Raw genomic sequence first — 23720 nt, forward strand, 5'->3', positions numbered from 1 at the left:
ATACAAGGACCTTCCGTTCTTATTAACGTCAAGCCGAGCCATACTCAAAAAAAACTCTCTGAAACTTGTGAGAAACCGGAAGGAGTATTTTTGACACAGAAATACTCCATCAAACGTCCAACATTATTTTTTGAAACTGTCTATTTAGGATGGGAATCCAAGTCTTTAACAGTGTAAAAAGCTCAGTATGCATGAAACTGCATTTCACCCCCCCCCCCCCCCCCCCCCCCAAACTTGTTCTGAGTTTGTCACACCACAAGCTATGTATTAACCACCCAGCCAAATGTGAAGCATAACAAAATCTGCCTTGTAAATAAATTGATCAAAATCTTGAAGATGAAAAAAAGCTCTCAAGTGCTGGGGGTGTGTCCACTGCCAAAAAACACAGCAATGGTGAAAAACTGGTTAACGGTCTAACTTCCCAATTCACTACTACTCAGTTCACAGTCTTTGTAACATGTTTCAGCAAGACATTTCTAACCTTTATAATGTGTTTAGAAACAAGGATTGCCTTTACAGGTACTTTAAACTGTTTATGATTGCAGTTGTGCACATCTCACATATGGCCTGACAAACATGGGATAATGATGCTAAAGAGAAACAACTTTCCAGCCACAAGTCTCTTGAGTCCCAAGTCTATTGTTCTTGCCTGAGATCTAGTTTGGCAGGATGGCTTTGTCTAGTTAGGAGTTGGGAGTGGGATGTAGACAGATCTGTCTCCCCCGTTACTCCTCCACACCCATATATGCCCATTCTTAACACAACCTCAGCCAATAGAAAGAGACTTTAGCAGACAGGGATTACTTTTCCCCTGACTAGCCCCTTCACGTGTCTGGATCACCCAGCAGTGGCCAAAAACATTCAAACAAACACAAGTTGATCTCAGTTATAGTCTCGTATGTGGAACAGCCTGAATAAAACTTGTAAATGTCTTCAGTAATGAAGCGCCTGCTCACTGCAGGACAGCTGCACTGGCAGTGAAAGCATGCCAGCATTTATCAAAGAAAATACCATTGTTGAGTTTCATATACACTTAATGTGACTTTCTTATTAAGTGGATTCTAACCGTTGTGGTGATCACTTACCACATCTATTTACATTTAATCGGAAACTTTCTTAAATAAACTTGATAAGTTCATTCCAATGTCCATTCGTCAACCCATTGTTGTTATTGTAAAGCAGTGGAGTGTCCTGCATGATCAGCCATGTTTCTGAAGATAGTGAGTGGTGTATTAATGTGTATGGGGTGTGGATGAGACATGAGGCTGATGCTCTCTGCACAGACTAGCATGTTTCTTAACACTCCCAGCTTCAGTGCCTTCAGATCCTTAGCATCAATGGATGGTTTTCCAAAATATAGATTAAAGATTAACAGAAACTGGTTGTATGAAACGACTAAAAAACTATGATAATTCACAATTATTCTATAAATCCCCTGATGATTATACAAATTAAACACATTTTGTGGGGTAGAGAACTTCACTGTCTGTTAACTGTCTATTATATCGGTCAGGACTGATTCATTTAAAAATGTATCTCGATTGTCAACTTTAACAGAAACAGTTGCTGTGTTGTGAATGCATAATGCTTTTTCATAGATAAAAATACGTTTTGGTTACATCATTTAGTGTTAGTTGTAACACTAAAGCCAGCTATCTTTAAATGTATTAGTCTTAATCCTGTCAAATTTACGTTGTGGTTTTATCACAGTTAGTCAACCTGGTTCTGTTTTTGTTTGGTCAAGTTTTAAAATATAATTATGCCTTAGATTAAGGCAAGATTAGGCTTTAGCTAAATTAAGGTGTTTAAGTAGCTTTTAGAAATGTGCCTTTTAGAAAGAAAAAAAAAACATTACTGGTGTGCATCTTAAGACAAAAAAATGGAACTGAAAAGCTACCCAACATGATCATCATTTCTGAGAGAAATTGTGAAGGTGAATGCATATACAAACAAGCTCTCCATTTAGGATTCGGAAAAATATAATCCAAGCCCCTTTGATGACGTGCATGATTACGTTACTGTTGATCATCTGTCCATCATCGTCTAAAGCCCGCCCTGATGATTTCATTGGTCCGAACAGTTTCTGTTCGGGGATAATTACTCCTCTGTGGAGCAAGGCCAGACCGAACTGCCCGACCTAAAAAAATTGTGGGCGGGGCTAAATTCGGCTGGCATTCAGGCTAGAGTGTACACACATCGGTGGCGGCATTCGGTGCCTGTCCACGGTGACTCAGGAAGTTTAAATTCCTGCCGTGCCACAGAGTGCCGTTTCAATGTTTTATATTAAATTTATATTATATTTCCCTCAAATCGTCAATGCGAATTCTGATTTCACACTGTGCTACAAGATACACTCATCGTGCAGCTCATCTGTCAGAAATCGATTCAAAATGCGTGTATATAATGTGCGCGTCAGGTGTGAGAGCTGAGATGCGGTCCGGTGTGTGGCACAATCGGCTTAGGGAACGTGCATGTAAATGCACTCTAGGCAGGTATTTTTTTAGGTTTATTTAACAAAATGTTCTTTTATATATATTTGTGTGAGAGCTATCGGATTTCTTAAATATCTTAATTTGTGTTTGAAGATCTTATGGGTTTGGAACGACATGGGGGTAAGTAATTAATGACAGACATGTCATTTTTGGTTGAACTAACCCTTTAATGTGTAAATTGGCAAGAAATTGTGCAAATGAAAAACTTTCACTCTATGATGGTTAAATTTAGCAATAAGGCTAAGTATTACATTTTTTCCACCTTTTGATTGTGTTCTTTTATCTGTGCAGACATACTCAGGACTCTTCTGTGTGGTCATAAATCCATACAAAAACCTCCCCATATACTCTGAGAACATCATCGAGATGTACAGGGGTAAGAAGAGGCATGAGATGCCACCTCATATCTACGCCATTTCTGAATCGGCCTACAGATGCATGCTTCAAGGTAAGACCATAAATATCAAAAATATTCCTTCTGATGAACTCAGTCAGTTCATCATGTTAAGCCTGAATAACACTTCTAGCTCAAGAATTATGGATTTTCACTGAGGGTTTTGCAGGAAAAATAAAGTATGTTGTGTTTACTAAATCTTTGTTCAGCACTTGCTGCTAGATGGAGCTAAGACCACCAGATGTCATTTTAATCAGTTCAAGATTTCCTTAACCATGAAGCAGAATATGAAATTACTAGCAGTTTTAGCCAACCTTTAATGTTGTTGGCTGTGCTTTGTGTTTCATTGTATTATGTGACATAGCACAAATGGAATGGTCACTTTCCAATGCTATCTATTATATTTCAATTTTGTTTTTCCACCCCAAGAGATAAATACATTTTCTCTGCCACATGTGATGTTCTCAGAAAAGCCCAGAGAATGGAAATAAAAAATGGCTGGATTTTTTTCATATTTCACTGCAGTGGGATTGAGCTTTTCTTGTCTCAGCTGTGGGTCTATGCATATTAGAGTGAGAAGTGTAAGGTAATGCATATTGAAAACTTCTCTATCGGTCACTGTTAAACTACAAAGTTACTAAATACTCCAGAAGTTTTAGTGAGTCAAGCTTTTGAATACAGCATTCTGTTTTTATCATATGTCATTGGCTGTGAATACTAAGCCTCAGTCCTTCACAGCAGGAGATCATACAAAGTAAGCTCCATCGCTCCTCTTCTTACAATTTGAGCCTTTTCAGACCGCTTCTTGTGTGTGTTTTCATACTGGTTCGCTACTCAATGAAGCAGATCGTTGTGGCTGATTGTGCAAGGCAAGATTAGGGGATGTAATTCTGTCATTTGGTCAAGCATCATTTTTTTCCACCCCTGTCATAATCTTTAAGTCATCTCTAAGTAAATCTAGGCCAGTTGGATATTGGAGAGGGCAACTGTGTCACAGATTAAGATGCTGTTTGGCAGAGATGTTTTTGTGTTCCATTACAACTGAATCAATTTAATCTTTTAACTCTCAATTTAATTTTCACTGTATTTAAGAGGTGTTTAGTGGAGTTTATACAATCAATGCACAGCGAATCAAACAGTCTGCATTTTTTATTAAGATAAATCTGGCTGTATTACGTAATTGGGTTTCGGATTGTTTGTAGGTTGTACCAATCCGGCACTTCCACAGTATATTTATATAGCGTTTGTGATTGCAAATTACTTTTATATGTATTAATAATGATACATGCACTTGCACTACTATTCAAAAGTTTGGGGTCAGTATGATATTTTTTTTTTTTTCAAAATAAGTCTTTATGCTCTCCAAGGCTGTATTTATTTGATCAAAAATACAGAAAAACAGTAATATTGTGACATATTATTCAAATTTAAAATAACTACTGTTTTCAACTATAGGGGTGGGAATAACAGGTACACAATATGGTGCATGGCTCACGATACCGATAATATCACTACAGCAATTCTGCGATAATCAATATATTTCTAGACACTCCAGTAATTATGCGTCTAACTATAAAAACTAAATAAAAACCTGTGAAAAGTGCAGGTTTTCTGGACTTTACACTTAAACATACTGGGTCATCTATTATTTTACTCGCGCTGCTGTCTGCCATCTCAATAAATACTTTTTCTTAGGCTAGTTAACTTATGTTCACGTTTCCCTCATTCATGTATTGCACAGAGGAAGACAACGATATGTTCCCCTATTGATATTTTTTCCCACCCCTATGATTTTTTCCTTTGATGGGAAAGCTGAATTTTCAGCAGCATTACTCCAGTCTTCGGTGGCACATGATCCATCAGAAATCATTATAATATGCTGATTTGCTGCTCCAGAAACATTTCTTATTATCATCAATGTAAAAAACAGTTTGTAACAATGTAAAAAAGTCTTTACTGACACTTTTGATTAATTGACTCTGGTGTTGCAGAAAAAAAAGTATTGTTTAAAGGGGTGGCTCCGTGTTTTTTTATTTTTTAGGCTTGATTGTGTTTATGGGGCACAGTATAACGCGTTATTAATATTTATTTTTATTTAAATGCCATATTTTTCTTATATTTTATCTTTAATCCACATCACTGTAATTTGAACGGGTTGTTTGCTTCCTGCTTCAATGAAGCTCATCCCTCCGAAATACGAAATGGTCGTAGATTGGTTAGATGGCCATGTAGTTTCATATATATTTATTTTAATTTTAAGTGCCAAGCACAGGTTGTCCGAAAACGCCACGCCCCTTACCATTACGGGCAGAAGTCACATCTGCGGTGAATAGCAAGGGTTTATGATGTCACCAACCTGGGAAGAAGCTCCTTGTAGTCCAAACCAGACGTTTCTGTAGGCAATAAACTGCTGTAACTTTAATACACAATATCTCTGTTTGCATTGAACTTTCAGCTCTGTTACTTCGCAGATACTGTTCATGTTCAAGCAACAACATTACACACTAACTAAAGTTAAAAAAGTGAAATTGCATGCAACCACCCCTTTAACAAACACATTACTGACCCCAATCTTTTGAACATTATAGTGTAAATGTATGCAAACCATAATTGCACTTCAAGGTACATGACACACATACAAACAAATCTCATATACATTACATTTAATTCATTTTATGAGATCTTACATTGGTGAATTTATTTTTTTAGTAGTGAACAATCATCCAAACTTGGACTCGTCGCAGCAGTTCATCCAGGAAATAGAGAAGTGTTTGGCATGAATGCAATGCTGAATTCTCCACCAAAGCTGTCTCTCTTGCATAGAAGGACAGACCAGTTGTCCTGATCTGTCAGAGGCCAGGGAACAAGAGCCGTCCCAGGCTGAGAAGGAGAGGCTGACCTGCATTGTGGGGTATAATGTCGCCTTTGTGTGGCAATGTTTGGGGGGGCAGTACGTACTGTGACGTGCTGGGTCAACTGTGGCCGGGACACATGGACCCTGGTGTCTGCCTCTGGAGGAAAAACCCCCAACAATGCTGAGCGCGCCTGTGTCCTTAGATCTACATGGATTACGGCAGTGGAACCGAGTTGTTTATTTTTCCTCTGAGATATTTCCTCTGTCATAGCTCCATTCCATTTTTGTCCAAGTGTACTTGTGGTTTTAATCACATTTATGGCTGGAAAAACACTCTTTTACACTCTTTTATCAGAGCATCAAAACTGTTCATGATTTGATCAAAGTTTTTTCTGTCGGTTATTGTTTTGGTTGTTCCCCTTATTTGATGGTTCCTTTCATCTTCTAGAATTATCTACTTGTTTTGTTACATTTTTATCTTCACTTTGGTCCATGCTTCTTCCATGTGCTGTATCGTGGTAAGACATTTTTATGACAGCCACAGTCGAATTGGAGTAGAAACATATTCATTCCTTTTGTGCAGTTTAAATATTTGTAATGTATATCTCTCTTTTTTATTTGAGTGCTGGTCATTATATCTAAAAATTAATTGTAGTTGAATTTGAACCGTTAACTTTAACCTTTTAATGTTTTGTAATGTACCAACAGACAGGGTTCCCTGTATAGTTTACAGCATTAAAAATGAATGTACTACCTGATAGATAGGTGAGGTAATTTAATGGTCTATTTATAGTTGGGTATGAGGAGAATATTTTCTGACATGCAGCTTTAAAGGTTAAATAAGACTTGGCTCATACAAAGCTACTTTTTATAATGTTTCTGGACACAACCACACATCCATTCATCTGTCTATGATTAGTCGGACAGAAACCAGCCGTAATCCCCCTCGCTGGCTATTTACTGAACTTGGTTACAAAGAGCTAATTATAACAACTAAAAAAAAAAAAAAAAAAAACTCTGTAAGTGCTGATCTTCACTTACACAATAACAATTTTGGAAAAGGCCCAGTCAGTACAGCTACTGGAGCGCAGGAATGTCAGTGGCACCCGTCTCTCAAGGCATATGGAAGCTATGAAATCTAAACATGGTCACTGTCTGGAAAGTTATGTTTGTTTGAAACATAATTACAACCTTTGAAAATGCAATCTCACAACCACATTTACCCAGTGCGGAGGCACACTTTAATTTCAATTGTGCTAAGAGATGTTGAGCATGCCAACTTATCTGTTATGATTGGATGGAATGGGTTGTGTGCTGTTACTGTTCAGGGGAGTTTGGGAGTTTTTGACCCACCTGGTACCAATACATGTGTAATGAGCAGTAATGTGTTTCATGACTGTCCTTTTGAACTCCAGGTGGTTGTAGAATGATCTCTTCTGTTCTGAGCCCACTGCAACATAAAGATCTTGGGTAGATTATGGTGACCAGAGACTCTTTGTTTCAAAGACATTCCGAAGAGAGCTCAAACATTTTTGTACCTGTTTTAGATCAGCTGTGCTTTCTTCAGTACATCTCAGACAGGGTAACTAAGCAGTCCTGTAGAGGATACATAAATATTACTTTACCTTCTAATGCAGCATCTGGATTTTTTTTCATCCTTTTAAAATCTTGTTGTTTGAGTTAACAATATAGTTACATTCAGACTAAGCTCCACCTAAAACATTTAGTTTTGAGAGGAAGCTGCTCAGAAAAAGACCAAAGTACATATTTTTTCAAAATATGTCTGTATATCAATGTTACTAATTATAACTATACTTTCCAAGTTTCTGGACTTGGAAAAGTAAATTTCATTTTTGACATTTGTGTCAAAATCACTGAACTATAGTGTAACACCCTTTAAAACAGGAAAAAATATAGCTACTGCATCTTAAGTTTGGACTTTAAAGCGTTTTTGTCTCATTTCATATGTTCGTTTGATACTTTTTTGTTTAGGCTTATGGTTTATGTTCAGTACTTTTAGAACCTAATCCCATATAGAAGGCCGCACTGTACTGAATATCATTTACTTCATGTATAAATAATGCCTTGGTTAAGTAATTTTTTGGACATCCACATAGCTTGAAGCTCCAGGGTTGTTTGTGTCAGACAGCATTGACCTTTTGAGGTGTTTTTTTGTTGTTGTTTTTTTAGTAGTTTGAGGCTGAACAGTAGAATAGTTATGACTGCATTTTTACAGTATTTGCTTAATTGGAGTATGTGTAGTCTACAGGCCTTTGAAATGACATGCAAACATGATGGTGGTGTTCTGTGTAATATGCTTAATAGTCATTGTCACCTCTGATCAGGCCATATCTGGCTCGCTGAGTAGCTAGTGAGTCATATTTCTCTGTGTGTAACTGAGGGGCTCGTCACTTCAAACAGCTACATGCTAAATTCCTGTGGACAGCAATTGCAGCAGATGGGCTGTTTATGCTGTTGCAAATGCTTATCGTTGCACTCTTGTTGCTTGGCTCTTTTGTACTGCAGTTCATTCAAACAATTCACCCAGACCAGATTATTTTTGTGTAGGGCTGCAACTAACGATTATTTTGAATTCTTATGTTTTGGGCAGCTTGGATCACGTACCTTTCCTGCAGCAGCCCACTCTGTTTCCACTCCACTATTTTTAGATGTATTTTGTCCATAGAAATGTGTTATTCAGTGCTGTAATTTGGCATTGCTGGTGGATGTTTTCTGTACACTAATCGATAATGAGAATTGTTGTCAATGATTTGCATTATCGATTATTATCGATTTAGTTGTTGCAGCCCTATTTTTGTGCCTTATTGCGCTTGTTCAATATAACTTTTTTTTTTCCCACTCTCCTCTCTCCTTTCACTTCTGCATAAAATTAAGTAAGACTAGAGTTCTTGTGAGGAGAATGATTTTGGTTTCTGTGACAGAATTTCATACATGAAGACAAAATGGCACAAATAGGGATGCAACAGTTAAACTGACAAATATTGAAAAAATTAAGTCCCGTTCTTCGCGATTCCATCTTTCAAACTTTAGTTAGTGTGAAATGTTGCTGTTGGAGCATAAATAATACCTGTAAAATGATAAAGCTCAAAGTTCAATGCCAAGCGAGATATTTTATTTAACAGAAGTTCCCTTTCAAAGCCTACAGCGAACGGCCGGTTTGGATACAGCAGGAAGTGCAGGGATGTAATGACGTCACTAGAACCGTTTGTTGACTAACCCTCCGCCCATAAGAACACGCAAAATAGGGGGCGTGGTCTTGTTGCTCTCCCACGTGGAGAAGAGCGCACATTCAGCGCTTGCATCTCCCCGTTATGGTAAGAGGCGGGACCTTTCCAGGCAAAGTGCGCTAAGCTGCTGTCCAATCACAACACGGGAAGCGCTGGCCCAATCAGAACTCGTTACGTGTTTCTGAAGGAGGGACTTCATAGAACAAGGAAATCATCAGGCCGTTTTTAGGACAGAGAAAACTGCGCTGTAAGATAAGTAAAATGTGTGTAAAATACACACAAATGTGTGTTGTTTTTTTTACACGCAAAACATGAACTCATGTTACATTGCACACTGTAAACATAATCAAAGCTTCGAAAACACGCAAAGAACGGGACCTTTTAATAAAATAATCGTCAATTATTTCACTGATTTATCAGTAGGCTTTGTTCGATTATTCCACTTTTGCAATTTGATAAAATACTGAGGTATACCTATTAGTGTTGTCACGATACTGGAATTTCTAACTTTCATACAATACCTGGAAAAGTATCGATATTCAATACCATTTTCTATACCACTAGGGAAAAATTCTGCATGTTCTGTCAATAGATATTTTAATATTATTTCTATTTTTTCCATCTATTAAAAGTCTATGCAATCAAAAATCTCTTCTTTAGAGATCACTTTATATAATATCTGATTTTTCATATTTAAACAGTGATTAATTACCATTACAATTATCTTACAAATATTTGCTAACTCAATGCATGTTTTTTATAATAGGGTAATTTTGTTGCAATAGCTTACACACAGCAGGAGGAAGCTTGATTTCAAAGGGTGAACTGAATTTACAAAGACAAGTAAACTGTAATAAAATAAGAACAAATCCACAAATTACTGACAATAGCACAAATAAATACAATTGAATAAATATTTTCAGGTTGGTCTAACAGTAGTATTCAGGCAAGAAAATAAATAAATAAAACAAAGTAATCACATTTAAAATGACATTGGATAAATCTTCATTGTAAAAAAAGAAAAGAAATGCACATTAATCCATTAAAGTTAGACAAGTTATTCAGTCAGGTGTATTTTTGAGTGTGTTTAATCGTTTAATAAGCTGGGAAAAGGAGCTAATTTTAGCACTTGTATGTCAGAGGGAGCTTTTACTGAATGTGTGGGTGCTTAAACGGCAACATTACACACTAACTAAAGTGAAAAAAAACATAATAGGACCCCTTTGAAAAAAAAAACATGAAGAAGAATCCTGATAAGATTGTGTATCTTCCTTCCTGGAAAAAAATAATGGTATATTTTTGCCATATAGCCTACTCATAAGTCAATAATGTTCACTGAAGACGATTTTCCATTGCATTAGGCCAGATACTCATTTTAGTCATTCAGGCTTAGAGTGCCAGACCTTCTGTCTATTTTTGTTCAGTTTTGTGTTCTCTTCCAGAGAAGTCCTTCTGACAGGCTTTGTTTACTTTGCACTTTACTGTCTCGTTGCATCATCACCATTAGGGATAAAACAGACTTGATTGTCTGATCAGTTTGTAAACACTCATTTCAAATTCAAATTTAGAACCATCATCAGTACCGCCGCTTGCCGTCTCGATGACCTACGCATCATTACTTTATGATGCCCGCGGGTGCCGCGTTCACGTATTTGTTGACCGGGGGTGCTAAGAGAAAATTCTCGTGGTGCCCCCCTCAGCACTTGGTGCCGTAAGCGCAGCGCATGGTGGGAGCAGCGGCACTGACAATCATCACCACGTATTGTAAATTGATGAATTATTAAAATATTTTCCAACCCGTATGCTGCTCTAGAGGAAAATATCTGCAGCCCTTTTGGCGTTCAGTATTACAGTTTGTTTTCATCTCTGCTGTCATTTCTTCCAGCCTGCGCTTGATGTATTTTATGGTTTGATTGGAGGCACAGTGAGCATTGTGGACTATGTATTGAACCCATATCATAAGCACAAACAGGCACACTATGTTTTGTTTGTTTTGAATTGCCTGTTTAGTGAACTGCAATTGCTCCAGAATAGTGTTTTAAGATGTTCACTTCTATGCAAGCAAAATTGTGCATGATAATTTTTTCCATACTTTGTGCTTTTCCCCAAAACGGTGCCATATTTCAGGGCTGCCTTAATATTTAGCAATAAATCGTAGTTGTTTAAAACCAGTTGTGAAGAGAGGAGCTCAGTGTGTTTTGTGTCCAGCAGCTCAGTTTTACAAGCCCTGGCACACATAGGCCACATACACACTGTAGCTAAATTTGGTTGTCACTTCACTTTTTAGTGCTTAATCCGTTCTGTGCACACACAGTTCAGTATTTTATGGGAGCGACAGTTGCATTCTACAACCAAATTAATGAGAGATCCTTCTCTGATGCACATTTAAATGCCTGACGTATTTGTGTTGCCAGATCTTGCAAGCAAATCGGCGAACAAGCTCACTTTAATAACTCCATAAACTCGATCGCTGTATGAGCCAAGCTTAAACAACAAGTCCAAATACGCTTTTAATAAGTGGATATGGCAGCACTGCAAGAGCAAGCTCTGTGAAGCAGCCTTTAAACAAAACACGACGCCCCCGTTGACTGTTTTAGTTAAAATTGTTAAACATGAGTCTTTTATCGCTGTAATGTTTTTTGTTATTTTTTCAGAATAGTGAATACGAAACACGTGAGGCCAGAGCGTTGCTATGGTTACCACAGTGTCAATCATCGCAGATTCTGGAGTGAGTCGTGTTCTGTACACACACAGAGCGATAATTTATGCTTTTAAATGCGGTTGTCACTCCTGGAATTTTTACAGTGTGTATGTGACCATACATAAAGTTTAATGAATGTTTGTGTGTCCCATGTTACTGAGGTAAAAAGGACTGTAACCCTAGCATTGGGAGGTTTTTTTCTTTGTGTCTGTGTCCACTCTCTGGTGTCTGGCAGCGATGTGGTTTGGTATGTGAGGAATGTGTCCTGTTGTAGGTTAATCCAGTAGAAGGGGGTGGGGTAGGATGGGCCAGCTGAGGGGGTGCGGAGTAAGAACTTGGTGTTGAAGCTCATAGCATTTTGTGTGGAGGTTTGGGCAGGACAAGTACAAGATATTAACTAGCTCTAACTAGTCTGATAATTGGTTCGACCTATCTATATGTGTATAATTTATAAAATCTGCATTTTCAGCAACCATTACTCCAGTCTTCACATAAGCTGTGTGTCATTGGGTGTTTGATCAGAATAGAATCATGCCACCAACTCTTCCAGTTCTGATAATGTTTGAAACCAATCAATGAACAAATGAAACTGGAAGTATGTGAGGTATGATCTGCTGACCCACACCTTGACACATTACAAAAATGTCAGGTTATTAATTATTTTGAATGCTTGTTTAGGAATTTTAATTGTAATTTCTACACCTTATTACACTGTGTCTGAAGTATGCCTGTATACTTATACTGGCATCTCTGTAATCAGCCATTCTTGATTCAGAGAAGAGTTGGCCTTGACATTGACAAAGGATGCAGTGAAAAGAAGTCAAGAGCCCTCTCTTCACTTGATTATATGCTTCCCTTTTCTGCAGCTGTGCTGATAGGAGAGGCCATTCTTCAGAATCCTTGGCTGCCATATCTGTGTGTCTGTATCCGAGACAGATAGTGTCATGAACATTCACAGAGGTTGATGTACACCACACAGAAGGAAGTGTCTCTGAGAGGCTTCCATTCTGGGAACTGCTTCCAGTTCTTGTAACCTGAGCCCTGAACTTTTTATCTGAAACATTGTCTTATGAACCCCGACATCTATCATAGTTCTTCTAAGGACAGGATCAATCCTACATTCTGTTCGTGTTGATTTATGACACAATGGGTTATCAAGTCCTTGTGTTTTATGCAATCTAGCTTTAAACAAATGTTCCAATGCATTTCCTTTTTTGGTATTCTCATTCTCTCCCACATTCCTTTATGATTTGGTCTCTGATATTAGGGCGGGTTCTCAAATGTTAGACTTTTAGTGAGCAAACTGAATCCAGGTGGAGGAAACCCCATATGGAGTATCTGCCCAGCTGTAGATCCTCTTCGTCCCAGACAGCCCTGACCTCCTGCAGCCAGAACAGGAAGGCAGTCAGCACTATTTTATCTTCAGGCATCCTCTGTTCCCATAGGTGGACTTAGTCAGATACCCCTGTGTCTCATTAGATGACTGCAGTCCTTTCGATGGTAAAAGAATGATGTAAATTAGTTTTGGCACTCTAAACAGCCTCAGTACTTTTTAAGAGTTTGAATCCTTTCCACAAGTCTTCTGCGAGGATGCTAAATTATGCATAAAAAAATCATAATTCTGACTGCTTTAATGGATCAGTGATCAGTATGCAAGCAGCCATTCAAAAGCACAGCTGGTATTTTATTTTAATAAAAGGTCTTTGATAAAAAAAAAATTGCAGTCTGTTCACATCAGGGGACATGCAACAAAGCTAATAAAGCTCCCAATATAATAAGAATAAAGGTGCACCTTCATTTTGGTCATTGAAGTTTGCTTCTATGCGAATATGCCTTTATCACTTGTCGTGTTGTAGGTACCAGCATATAAATCCTAATCTAAAGTAGTTGAAGGTTTTGTAGGTGGTTTTGGCTGGCAAGAATTTTGAAGTTATTTGTTATTTGTAGCACAAACGGCAATGAATTAATTACATGAAAATATTGAATACTTGGAAGTTAAGTCTCTTTCTGTCTACATTAACTTTTGAAAGGAATAACTCTTTATAGATATTGTACATTCTGTGACCATCATTCAAGGCGGGCTGGTCAGGTTTATCTTCTTAGTTCCACCAGACACAAATGCATGAAGTTTCAAGGATGGCATGAACTCATCAGCTATCTGATACTGCAAGAGCAACAGTTTAACAGTGACTTGAAGCAATTTATCTACATCATTAGCAAAATTCTGCAGCAACAGATTTGGGAACTGAGACACCACCCAAATGATGACTTGGACGAGCTCCCAGGGTGGGTGGGTGTGTGTTAGTTCACCACTGGTTTACAGAAAACGTGTTCAAGGGTGCAGAGAGTTGTTATGCTGTATTACAAATGAATAGAGAATCCATTGTGGAGGTGGGCAATATGGCAAAAATCTTACTTCACCATGTGATTTTTAATTTTATATTTATGAAAATTATATTGTTACAAACAATAGGGAAAAATACAACAGAACAAAGATACAAATTAAATAAGTTATTTTTTTAGGTACATTAGGTTTATTTACCATGTAGTAAAGAATTCTACATAAATTCAATAATAACAAAAAAAAATATTCATAGTCTTCACTGTATGAATTAAATCTAAATTGATTCTTATTAAAGATACAATAGTTATTCAGTCTTTTGTTGTTTGATAAGCATTATTGATACTGAAGAAAGCAGGTATATTAGGCTGCTGTCGCTTTGAGACCTAATGCTTGGACTAATATATTGGTACACATTCGGATAAGCCACATGATGGCCAATTTGACATAGTGTGTGTATTTGACCATTCAAGCACAATAAGCTGTGAACATAAATTAAATCTGTATTTTATGCTGTGTGAGAGAAGCGGTGTTCTCGGTCTCGCTCTTTATTTTCTCATTCATACATGTTATTACACTCTAGAGTGTCAATAACTTAAAGTATTTAATGTTGTGTTTGTGCTTTACAGCCGCAGATTAGTTACACACTGCAAACATGTTATGTGAAAGCCAATGAGCCTGTGCTGCTTCTGCACCGCATATGTACTACAATACTGCATATGCACTTTATGAGCATATTGAATCAGAGGTCCTGTTTGAGGAGGAGGCTGCAGGTAGTGCATCATGTTAAAGTAGTACATTGGATATAGATCAGGATATTCATTCACATTGTTCTGTCTCTGCTGCTCCAGATTGGGCTTGACCTAAGCCTAGTGTATCCTACTGGCCATAGTCTCAAATAGACTCAAAACCCAATTGCTCACAGTCCACATGCATCAGTGTTTGATTAATATGAGCTGAAGTTAAAGAGATCAATACACTTAAAGCATGCTTTCTCGTGCACAGGGTAATGGCCGTGCAAGTATCTCTGCCGTACACCTGAGTTGCCTATTAACTGTTTGTGCCTGAAATGAAACGCAAAAACTGGTCACATTGGAGCTGCCACATCAGTATCCATAAAATGACTTTGTGACTCAAAATCCATATCACATTAGAAATGTGATATATGCTATTCAAAGCCTCTTTTAAACCCACCATCAAATAAGTGGTCACATGACATCCCTTATCTTCCTCTTGCAGAGGTTTAGTATGACTATGAAATGGTTTTAGAAATGATTGTTTGCTTCAGAATTTTCCTATAAACCATAACTTTTGAAGACCAACCTGTTTATGTAGTGAGATTTACAGATGGGTGAGAAACCTACTTTGGATATAGACAAGATGTGACATAACGTGTTTCGCAGATGTTTTCTGGCTTGCATTTTAGGCCAAGACTGCATTTTCAGTTGGCACTCATTCCATTTTAACTGAGCCGTCTTCCTCAATGCTGTTTTCTTTCACTAAAACTTTCCGTCTGTCAAAAAAAGAAAAGGGAAAAAAAGAGTAGTCTGTTTGCAGTGTTGAGTAAATACACAAATTTGATGGTATCAGTGCAAAGAAATAAACCTTAAAAATAAGTTTAATCGTTTCTTTTGCAGAATTGCATCAGTGCACTTGTGTCTTCTGTATTTGATACATTACTTTCTGGTGACCTGTTTTTTTGCCATTTTAGTCCATTTTAAATGTCAAAATGCATCGATTTGAATTAAAGGCTCAGATGAACTTAAATGAAAATGCTGAGCTATTTTTCTTCTTTCTTTTTTTTTCAGATCGTGAGGACCAATCGATTCTTTGCACGTGAGTAACCATTAGGTCATCTCTTTTCAACAGTTTACGTCAATCAATTGCTTGCTTGCAAAGCAATCCATGCTTGCAAAGGAATCAGCTTTTTTAGAATCATGCATTGACAGCCATGCCTAAAAACATGAGTCATGTATCATTTTGGCATTAAATATCAGTAGCCGTAGCTGTTCGGCATGTAGAGCATCTCACACTATGAGTCAGACCCACAGCACATATTTCTAGTCAGTGTATAAGAATTCATCCATAGAAATTCGAGCTCTTGATGCATTATGGCTGAATTATTGTCTTTGCTTATTGTAAATAAGTAAACAGCATCTCATCTTTATAAAATGTCTTTGTTAACTGTAGGAGAGTAGGTTTTTATATCCTCTCTCAAAGTCGACCCCTTCTGACCTACTGATACCACTGCAACACATTCATTCTGTACACCCACTGTGAAGACATGATGTCCATGAAGCCATATGTCCATGGAGCTGGAATGCAGGGTTAAGGAATCTCACAACCAATAGACGGGAAAAAGCAGACATACTCAAGAGCTCTTAAAGGAGTAGTTTACTTAAAAATGAAAATGATTTTCATTGATTTAGCCACCCACAAGCTATGCTAGGTGTATACAACTTTTTTCTTTCTGATGAACACAATCAGAGTTATGTTATTAAATATCCTGATGCTTCAAAGCTTTATAATGGCAGTGGTGGGGTGCATTGAGTTTGAAGCTCAAAAATGCACATCCATACATCCGGGGGGTTTAATAAAGGCCTTTTGAAGTGAATCAATTGGGTTTTGTAAGAAAAATGTACATATTTAAAACTTTATTAAGTAAAGTATCTAGCTTCCAGCATGTCATTTTTACCTTTTGTAGTCTGAAAAGTCCATTCAGGAAAAACTGGATGTTACAGTCGACAGTATGATGATGTGCAATGCTAGGGTCTTAATGTAAACCGGTTGCGTGCAGCGTTCATCTAATCACTGATACCACAAACATGAACGTTAACCCAGGGTTTAGGAATGTACAGTGTGAAAAACTAGCTTATGAATACCTAGGAATTTATCACAGGTAAATTATGAGAATAACCCATGGTTAACTATTTCAAGTGTGAAAAGCCCTTTGGAGTATAGTGCACAAGTCATATGGACTACTTTTATGAAGCTTTTTTGTTTTTACCATTTCGGAGCTTGAGGGCCATATTCAGTTTTATTGTATGGAATAGAGCAGACATTCTGCTTTTAAGGTTCTTGCCTTTTTTTAGAGAGTTTTACACATCGGTTGTTCTACAAATAATCAACCATCTGTTTGACACATTAGTGTCCAAAGTAAATGAATGAAGATCCAGTGAATATTAGGGTTGGGCATCGAGAACCGGTTCCAACTTGGAACCGTTTAAAAAATAACGATTCCATTGGAATCGTTTAGAAAATTTATTTTCGGTTCCGATCTTCGGTTCCAAGCGCGCAAGTTTTGGTTTCCATGGCCACCTGATTTCCGGTGCTTGCGCGCCCGCTTGTTCATGGAAGCCCGGTAAGCGGCTCTGAAGTGTGGATTTATTTCACTTTTAAAAGCCTGGGTCGGCACAGTGCAACTAGTGTTGTCAAAAATATCGATACTGAAATATCTGAAAAGATACGATAGCCTGCTCAGCCTACACAATCCAGCCCAGCTGTTCTCCTCTCCTCTCCTTCTCTGACCGTCAGCGAGTTGACACGCAGCCGCATATTCTCACTCAGCCGGTTAACCTCTGAACACGACGGACGCGCGTTCTGCTGGACTTTTCCTTACGACAGCGTGTTAGTGTTAGTGTGTGTGATCGGTCTGAATTTCGCGCGGGATTGCACATAATTCTACGAATCCCCGCAGATTTCAAGCTCACATCTGAAGCGCACACACACACACATAGCCTACCGTAATAAAGCCGCCCCCGACATACAAGTGCAAATATTCGCTTCTTTTTCCAGCTTATTATTGGTCAAATACACTCAAACTAATTCTCAGTGCACATTTTGAACAGTATGTAAACACAGTCTGAAACAAGCAGTTCTTAAAGGGACAGCAGTCATTTGTTATTCAAAGTCAAACTACAAAAAGACAAAGGATCACACTGCTCTTGACTGATCAACTTGTCTAACTTTAATGGTTTTATATGAAACTATTTAATTTTTTGCAAAAACATTATCCAATGTTATTTTAAATTTATTTAGCCACTTTGCGTTTTTTTATTCAGTTTCTTACCTGAATGTTAGACCTACCTGAAAAAATAAAGCAGTCTATTTCATTTATATCTTTTATTCTATTGTATTTATTTGTGCTATTTTTTGTAATATGTATCTTTGTTTATTCAATTTACCATTCAAAATCAAGCTTACGTGTGCTGTGTGTAAACTATTGCAACACAATTACCCCGTTGTAAAAAATACATTGAGTTAACAAATATTTGTGAGATAATTTTAATAGTAATTGATCAATGTTTATATATGAGAAAAAGCTTAAAAGCTTTATCATATAAAGTTTCTCTTCAGAAGAAATGTTTGATTGCCTAGACTTTCAAAAGACAGACAAAAAAAAAATTATATAAAAAATATCTAATTGACAGTATATGCAGCGTTTTTCCCCCGTTGTATTGAAAATAGCATTGAATATCGATGTGACATGTTTTGACTCCACCGCTCAAAGAATCGGAATCGAGAATCGAAAAGAACCGGAATCGAAAGTAAGAATCGGAATCGGAATCAGAATCGTTCAAATCAAAACGATGCCCAACCCTAGTGAATATATATATATATATATATATATATATATATATATATATATATATATATATATATATATATATATATATATATATATATATATATATATATATATATATATATATATATATATATTATTCAACATTAAAACTAATATGAGATATACAACTGTGTATATTGACCTAATCATCCTAAAATTTAATTTAATTTTTTTTCTCTTTAATATAATTTCCTTTTTTTTTGTTGCCGTTTTTGTGTGATTCGCCCATTTGCATGAGATTTGCTATTATATTTCGCTGATCAAACCAGTATTAAGTGAATATTTTTACAGGGCCTTTGTGGAAAAAAGTCTGAATTGTCTTCCTAAAGATTTTTTCTATTTATGGGCAGATTAGGGAGAATAATATTTGAATCGGACTTTTGGTGGTGAGCCGTATGTCTTGTATCCGTATCATTTTGTTATAAGGTAATGTAATTAAAACACCATCTTATGCATTCCAATAATGTTAAATAAGACTTTTAATGTTTGTTTAATAAAAGCCATTGTGTAATGAACCAGCACTAGGCCAAATTCTCCTCAATCAGAGTCCTGCTGAAATAACTGCAGCTGGAAAAACAAACGCCAGTGCTAGCAGATGCAGGATGCAGCCCGATGGCTTTTTTAGCTTGTGGAATGCATATGTGGACAAATATGTTTACAATCTATTGTTTTTTAAAAAGCTTCTTAAAAAAAAAGTGTTTTCTTGCGGTGTTTTGATGTTTGCTTTTCATTGTAATTTTCTTTTGCAGAGGAGAATCAGGTGCTGGAAAGACAGAAAATACTAAAAAAGTAATCCAGTACCTGGCTCATGTTGCATCGTCACACAAAGGAAGGAAGGACCACAACATTCCAGTGAGTTCTTTTTCTCTCGGCCATTTGCTGAGTCCCTCATTTTGAAATTCATGTCGAGTTCCACCAGTGGTATAGGTGTGGAGGGAAGGATGTGTTGAAGGGTGCAGTATTGAGCAGAATAAGATAACGAGGCTTGCAGGTTAAAAACAAGTGAATTTAGTTTAGTGTCATTGTAAGTTATAAGGTGGACTATTGACAAGTGGGATGCGATGCAGTGGGCAAAGATGTCAGTTTCAGATGGTTAGACAAATAGTCAATCAGCATGAGCGGTTCATAATGTCAATTTATATACATAGTGCTTTGCAAATTATAATAGTCTAACTTATCTGTAATAATTTACAGCTGAAGCTCTCACAAAGTAATCTATTTTATCGTAGATACATTAGTTAAAATGACATCAGGGTGCTTTTGCTCAGTGTAATTTTAACCAAATTAACATACAGTGGATAACAGGCACTTGTATGTCATGAATAGTGTTGTGTGTAGATTCTAATGAACTGGTAATGTTGAATTGATTATCATCCAGTAATAACTGCTGGCTCTGATGTGTATGTACACATGGGTCTGTATTAAGAAATCATTGTCAAATCTGCACTTCTGGCCTGATAACATGTATTTCCTTAATAAATGTATGATAGCTTGCTGAATAGTTTTACATTCTACAGTCATTGATCTTACTGTATTCGCATGGCCAAACATATGCAACATACTAAAGGCTTAGATCTTTCCCGTGGTCTAAGATACTTGCAGAATGTGGCCCTGATGCCTTCTAACATATTACATTTGTTTATTATATACAAACAGCCAGAATCACCTAAAGCAGTCAAACTCCAGGCAAGTTCCTTTTTAAGCTTTTTATACCTGCTCTGCTTGTGCATGCAAAACTAACCTGCTGTGTAAACACGAATGGAATGTAGCCAATCCAAAGTGAAAATTTCTGCACTCTGGGATATTCTTGATAAAAATAAACATTTATGTTTTTAAGTGGGTTTAAGGGGTTTGAAGGGTTTACTTTAGCACAATGTGTAATTTGCTAAATAGTTTTGAATGTATGCAACCTTTAAGATTTTAACTATGGATGCACGGAAATGAAACCAAAACGGAATTTCTTATTTTGAATTAAACGGTAGGTGGTTTTATATAGTTGTATTAATATTAGTTTAACATTTTTTTATATTTTATTTAATGTGAACTTATTTTTTTTTTTAGTTTTCACCTAAATTTTCACCATGTTTAGTGATGGATAAAAAATATTAGAGATAATAGGTAATAGATGCCTGGATGACTTGGGGAATCACAATATATTTAAGCTGGGATGATGTGAAAACCTGTCATTTTATTGGAATATCATCTTCAATGTAGTCTGGAAGTAATGACTTAATTTCCAATGAAAGGTTCAGACTACAATTTTTTTTTTTTACTGTTACGAATGCGGTTTTTGACTCCTATAATCTTATAGTGCCATGGACAAAGAAACATGTCAGACTACGCTTTGCTTCCCAATCAATTATCGCTTGCCATCGATGATGTGCATGACGCCATCGAGAAGGCGGAACTTGCAACTGACTTCCGGAAACAAGAGTGTAAACAAACAATTGGTGCGTCTCAATCAGCTTCTTAGTTTAGTAGTCAGGGCACTGATCAGGTAGTCGGCCATTTTAAAGGCTGTTTCAATCGCAGAATCCTTCCAGTGCACTGAAACATTTGCTCCTTTAAAAAAAATCCCACAATGCTCTGCAAAACACAGTGCATTGATGCTGGCTGAATATGTTCCCTTAAACATAGGAAATGTTTAAAACTTATAATATATGTTTTTAAAAACAAAACATTATTTCAGCATAAACATATATTGTTAGACAGATAATGAACACAATCTATCCAACTAACATTTATAATTTATTTCTGGCTAAAATGTTGCACCAATACCATCGTTTCCCTTTTGTTTCTCCATATTTGAAACATGCTAGTCTTTTTGTCTGGACGTCGTGTATCATGACAAACTATACCAGATAAAACGATTGATTCTTCCGTCACGACACCCATTATCGTTTTACGAATCTCCACAACACCCTATTTCAAATGGTTTGTGCCAAAATCGGCCTGATATTGTGTAGTCTGAACCTGGCATAAGAATGAGTGTTACAGATCCTTGCATGTTTAAAGAACCAAGATTTTTTTGCACCACACATATAGGTCAGTTCTGTTATTTAGACCAGCAACATTTTAAACCGGCAAAGGGCTTGATCATAAACAGATAATGCATCCTTCAGATCTATTCACAACTCTTTTAAATCACCCCTTGCTGAGTGTGTTCTGTCTGTCATGTGCTTGTGTGTGTTTCCCTCTGTGACATTAATACCTGTTTCCATTATAATGATTTATTTACAGAACAGAATCCTGTTTTATGTGAGTAGATTGTAGTCCCTTGTTTCCCCCCCTGTTTTCTTTCTTATATATTACATCACTTCTTTGATGGGCACAAGAAATCCTAATTTTTGTACATTTTACTCATCTTTTGTTTTATTTATTTGTTTTTAGTTACTAATGACTTTATTTTGTTGTATAACATCTGCTTTCATAATTATTCTTTTGTTCTCTGTGGATCCCATTTACTATACTTTTGGGGTGATGTCAAGTAATTTATATGTCTGTAAAACTTTACACTGTTGCGTGTGAAAATACTGCATTATGGTGCCGTGGTCTCTGTGCTGAATTCCCCTTTCTCAAATCCCGCTGCCCTGCTCCATCCGTACAGTTGGAAGGTTCTGGAATGTCCATTTACAAAGAGCTTAAATGCCAATAGTTATTGGAATATTTTCCATAACGATGGAAGTGAATTTGACTCATGTAATTTTATCAGACCTTCATTTTCTATAAGTTATCATTGCTAATGCAATTTAGTCATATTAATGGTTCATATACCTCCTATTTAGATGAGGGTGAAACCTCGTACTGTTCTTATAAAGCTTCATTACTAATGCTTTTTAAAACTTTCCTTGTTCTGACTTAATTTGCTGACTTGTGCCCTCAGATACACCCAGATTTGTTAAAACAATTCAGCGATTGTTAAACAGAAAATTGGATTCATCTTGTTGTCTATTTCAGTCCCTTTATATTACATTTTAAAACTTCTAAAACTTTAAGCCACAAAATTCCTTGGACTGTTTCCACTACTCTGTTGGTTTGGGTTGCGTAGTGGAAACAATGCGTAAAATCACAGTGGTCATTCGCTCTCATTTGTGCCGTGATGTGTTCCTGTCTCATGACAACAGCAAGAACAATGGGACACCTGTCCAAACTTCCTATCAGATGAACATGGACAGACACAGAGGGTGGCTAGGGGGTACAAGGGGCTGGATGTCCCAGATTTGTTGCTGGGGAGCTGTGATGTGGCGCACTGGGGCTTTGGGCGTCTGTCGTTGCTAATTTGAGGAGTTTCCTGTCCAACCCCTCAGTGCCTGTATTTCAGGCAGCCAGTGAGAATTTGCACAAAAACCTTCTCAATGCAACCCAGGCTTTAATTAGGTTTGTAGGTTAGTGTATTTTTACTCCATGTAGAAGATCTGCTTCTGGTTTGAGGGTCAAATGAAGAGAAATGGCATTGCTGTGATACAATCTCAACAAAATACTGTACAAAAATTGCAGTAAATGGATGAAATTTGTGATACTGATGATATAGAACATTTGATTTTGGAAGTATTCGTCTCCCTCAAACTTACTTGTTTTAAAAGGGGGATGTTTAAAATAATTAATAAACTGATTTAGGGGTAGACAATATACTGGCGGCAGGCACGATTAACCTGTAGAAATTTGTCAACCGGTAGAGATTTTGGACTGTACTCTCTATTGCAGTTACACTCATTGTTGCTGTCACGAAAGCTTATCATTTGCATGTGTTTTTAAGCATTGCTGTTTTAAAACAGATTGTTTTAAACAATTGAAGCGCAATAAGCAGCAAAAGTGCTTTTTGATGCCTAATTGGGCTTAAAGTAAACATTAATTTATGTCTTAAGCAAACTAAACTGTTAAGAGAGAAAATGCAAAAGTATAATGGATCTGTAGAGTCGGTATTAAAGTGACAGCATCCAAATTCACCTGTTGTCTTTATTGATGCTATCCAACGTCATCAAAAAGAGAATCTCCCACTGCTCTTGACTGAATCACCTTTGTAACTTTAATAATAATTAAATGTATATTTAATTTACACAGTA

The 23720-nt window shown here is 36.9% G+C and overlaps 1 protein-coding gene across 3 annotated transcripts in view; it reads left to right on the top strand.

Annotated features, from left to right (window-relative positions):
• Window positions 1–23720, top strand: part of myh10 (myosin, heavy chain 10, non-muscle) — a 68148-nt gene that overhangs the window by 6435 nt on the left and 37993 nt on the right. For 2 of the 3 annotated variants that reach the window (XM_067459001.1, XM_067459002.1), the window contains exons 3-7: window positions 2784–2940; window positions 15839–15866; window positions 19407–19509; window positions 20314–20343; window positions 21898–21915. In XM_067459001.1, the coding sequence (XP_067315102.1) occupies window positions 2784–2940; window positions 15839–15866; window positions 19407–19509; window positions 20314–20343; window positions 21898–21915 (336 nt within the window). The remainder of the gene's footprint in view (window positions 1–2783; window positions 2941–15838; window positions 15867–19406; window positions 19510–20313; window positions 20344–21897; window positions 21916–23720) is intronic. The other variant, XM_067459003.1, reaches the window with a different exon arrangement.

The sequence above is a fragment of the Pseudorasbora parva genome, chromosome 12 (assembly GCF_024679245.1).
Source record: "Pseudorasbora parva isolate DD20220531a chromosome 12, ASM2467924v1, whole genome shotgun sequence".
Taxonomy (NCBI): Eukaryota; Metazoa; Chordata; class Actinopteri; order Cypriniformes; family Gobionidae; genus Pseudorasbora; species Pseudorasbora parva.